At 41.4% G+C, this 2,055-nt stretch overlaps 1 protein-coding gene across 2 annotated transcripts in view; it reads left to right on the forward strand.

Moving 5' to 3' along the window:
- LOC111657210 (F-actin-uncapping protein LRRC16A) overlaps positions 1 to 2,055 on the forward strand; it is an 85,364-nt gene that overhangs the window by 63,027 nt on the left and 20,282 nt on the right. For both annotated transcript variants that reach the window (XM_087174828.1, XM_087174827.1), the window contains exons 23-24: positions 319 to 412; positions 620 to 718. In XM_087174828.1, the coding sequence (XP_087030954.1) occupies positions 319 to 412; positions 620 to 718 (193 nt within the window). The remainder of the gene's footprint in view (positions 1 to 318; positions 413 to 619; positions 719 to 2,055) is intronic.

Genomic DNA, 2,055 nt, shown 5'->3' on the forward strand with positions numbered 1-2,055 from the left:
ACACACACACACACACACACACACACACACACACACACAGTATAAAATCAAGGGTTCGTTTAGTTGTATTTCCTAAACCCCCCAGGTTACTGATTGATATATAATGAATGAGATACGTGGATTGCTGTTTGATTCACCATTTGTTTAATTTTGTACTAATGAGTAAAATTAGAAACTCTGAATTGTTTGATTTTACCATGTGTGTTCAAATGCATCACTTCCCTCTGTCTGTACATCACTAAACCTGTGTGTCTCTTTCCCTTCCTCAATAATGTGAACTAACTGTGGAATAATGTCCTCCGGCTGCGTGTCTGTTAGGAACTTCACCATTCGTTTCATGCCCATCCCCATCATCGATGCCTCCCAGGCTCTGAAGGCCAGCCCTGAGAAAACAGAGGACGCCTTGCTGAAGGTATATGGAGAAATCCCACTGATTCCTCCATCACCTCTGTCTGATACGTTTCTGTTTTCATAGTGTTTAAAACATACTCTGTATAAACGCAGAAAAACAGTGGCTACAACTTTCAATCAAATTGAATAAATTTACTTTGTACCATTTCAATTATTATCACTTTGGTTTATTGTCTTGACAGTGTTTATGTGTGTGTCTGTTTCCTAGATTGAGAATTACCTCTACAGGAACCATGAGACCAGAAAATACCTACAGGAACAGGCGTATCGGCTACAGCAGGGCATCGTGACCACAACCACACAACAGGTGTGTACACAAACTGAGACAACGCACACATATTTATTACTGACTCCATATGCACTGGAATCTGTATATTTTTGACCAAACTGAAGACGTACTTGTATAATGTACATTCAGCTCTGCCAAATACAGTAAATAGGACAGTTGATATCTAAATTCTAAATGGCACTTTAACTTTCTTTGTAAAGGTCAGAACTGGGAAAGAGGTTTCACAGCTGGAGACATTTTTGTTCTGTCTTTTTGCCCAGTATGTTTTTTTGGTTTTTGAGAGAGAACTTTTACATTTTTACTTGTGCTCTCATCTTCCACCTTGGTAATATCTGTTCAATACTTTTTTAATCTGTGCAGACAAAACTAAACCAAAAAATACCTCACCTCTAAGTTATCATGTAGCAAATGCTCTTAATCAGTTTTCCTCCACAGTGCCATAGTGATAACAGTGAATGGCTAGAGAACTGAAAATAGCTACTAGTTGCTGTTAAATCAGGGTGGCTGCGGGGTTGTAAAAAGTAGTGAAAGGTAGTAAATTAAATTAAGCCAAATTAAGGCTAGTAAAAAGTAGTAAAAAGTAGTAAACGTCATCTGACGAGGTAGTAAATTTTTGAGCCTCCATCCAACTGGACCTATGCGTTTTTCAATTTGTGTAACTTACCTGCAGGCCATTAAATTATTATTAGTAAATTATTAAACTTTCGTGAATTTATTTCTATGTTGCGAGTAGGACCTGAGTGATAGGAATATTATCAATGGAATGATGTACGTGCATTGGTCACGTGCGCGTGCTCGTTGAATCTGGGTACCTGGCTGGCTCATCTGTGCGAGTTCGTTAGTTTGCCGCAGACATGGGCAAATGCAAGTTTTCTGACCTCTGGATGGAGGAATCAGCGTTTAAAGACTGGCTTCGGCCAGTAGTTGGCAACAACCGAGAGGCTTACTGCAACGTCTGTAAGAACACTATACATATTACATGGATGGGGGTGAAGGCGGTTAAATCGCACATGGAGTCGACTAGCCACCAAGCAAGGATGCGGGGTCGTAACTCGCAGCTACCGCTGTCACTATTTTGCACCGGCACTAGTGCTAGCAGTGCTACATCGGCTATTACGGCTACATCTACGCCCTCGTCCCGTGGGGCATGGGGGCAGTGCTAACTGCTAACTCCCCCAAAGCATGTCCCCTTGGGTCGGCTTTAAGCTGCCTGTCCATAACTTGGCCTATGTTGTCCCAAATTGTCTCATTCTTTTTCCTATGTGCTGCATGTGGTGAGCTTATACAACAGGACTATGGGTCAATTTACACCAGACTTACACTTAAAGTTTGCTCCCTCTGTGTGTGTGTGTGTG

The sequence above is a fragment of the Seriola lalandi genome, unplaced genomic scaffold (assembly GCF_002814215.2).
Source record: "Seriola lalandi dorsalis isolate HSWRI2012SDOR001 ecotype SW California unplaced genomic scaffold, Sedor1 jcf7180002054387, whole genome shotgun sequence".
Classification (NCBI taxonomy): Eukaryota; Metazoa; Chordata; class Actinopteri; order Carangiformes; family Carangidae; genus Seriola; species Seriola lalandi.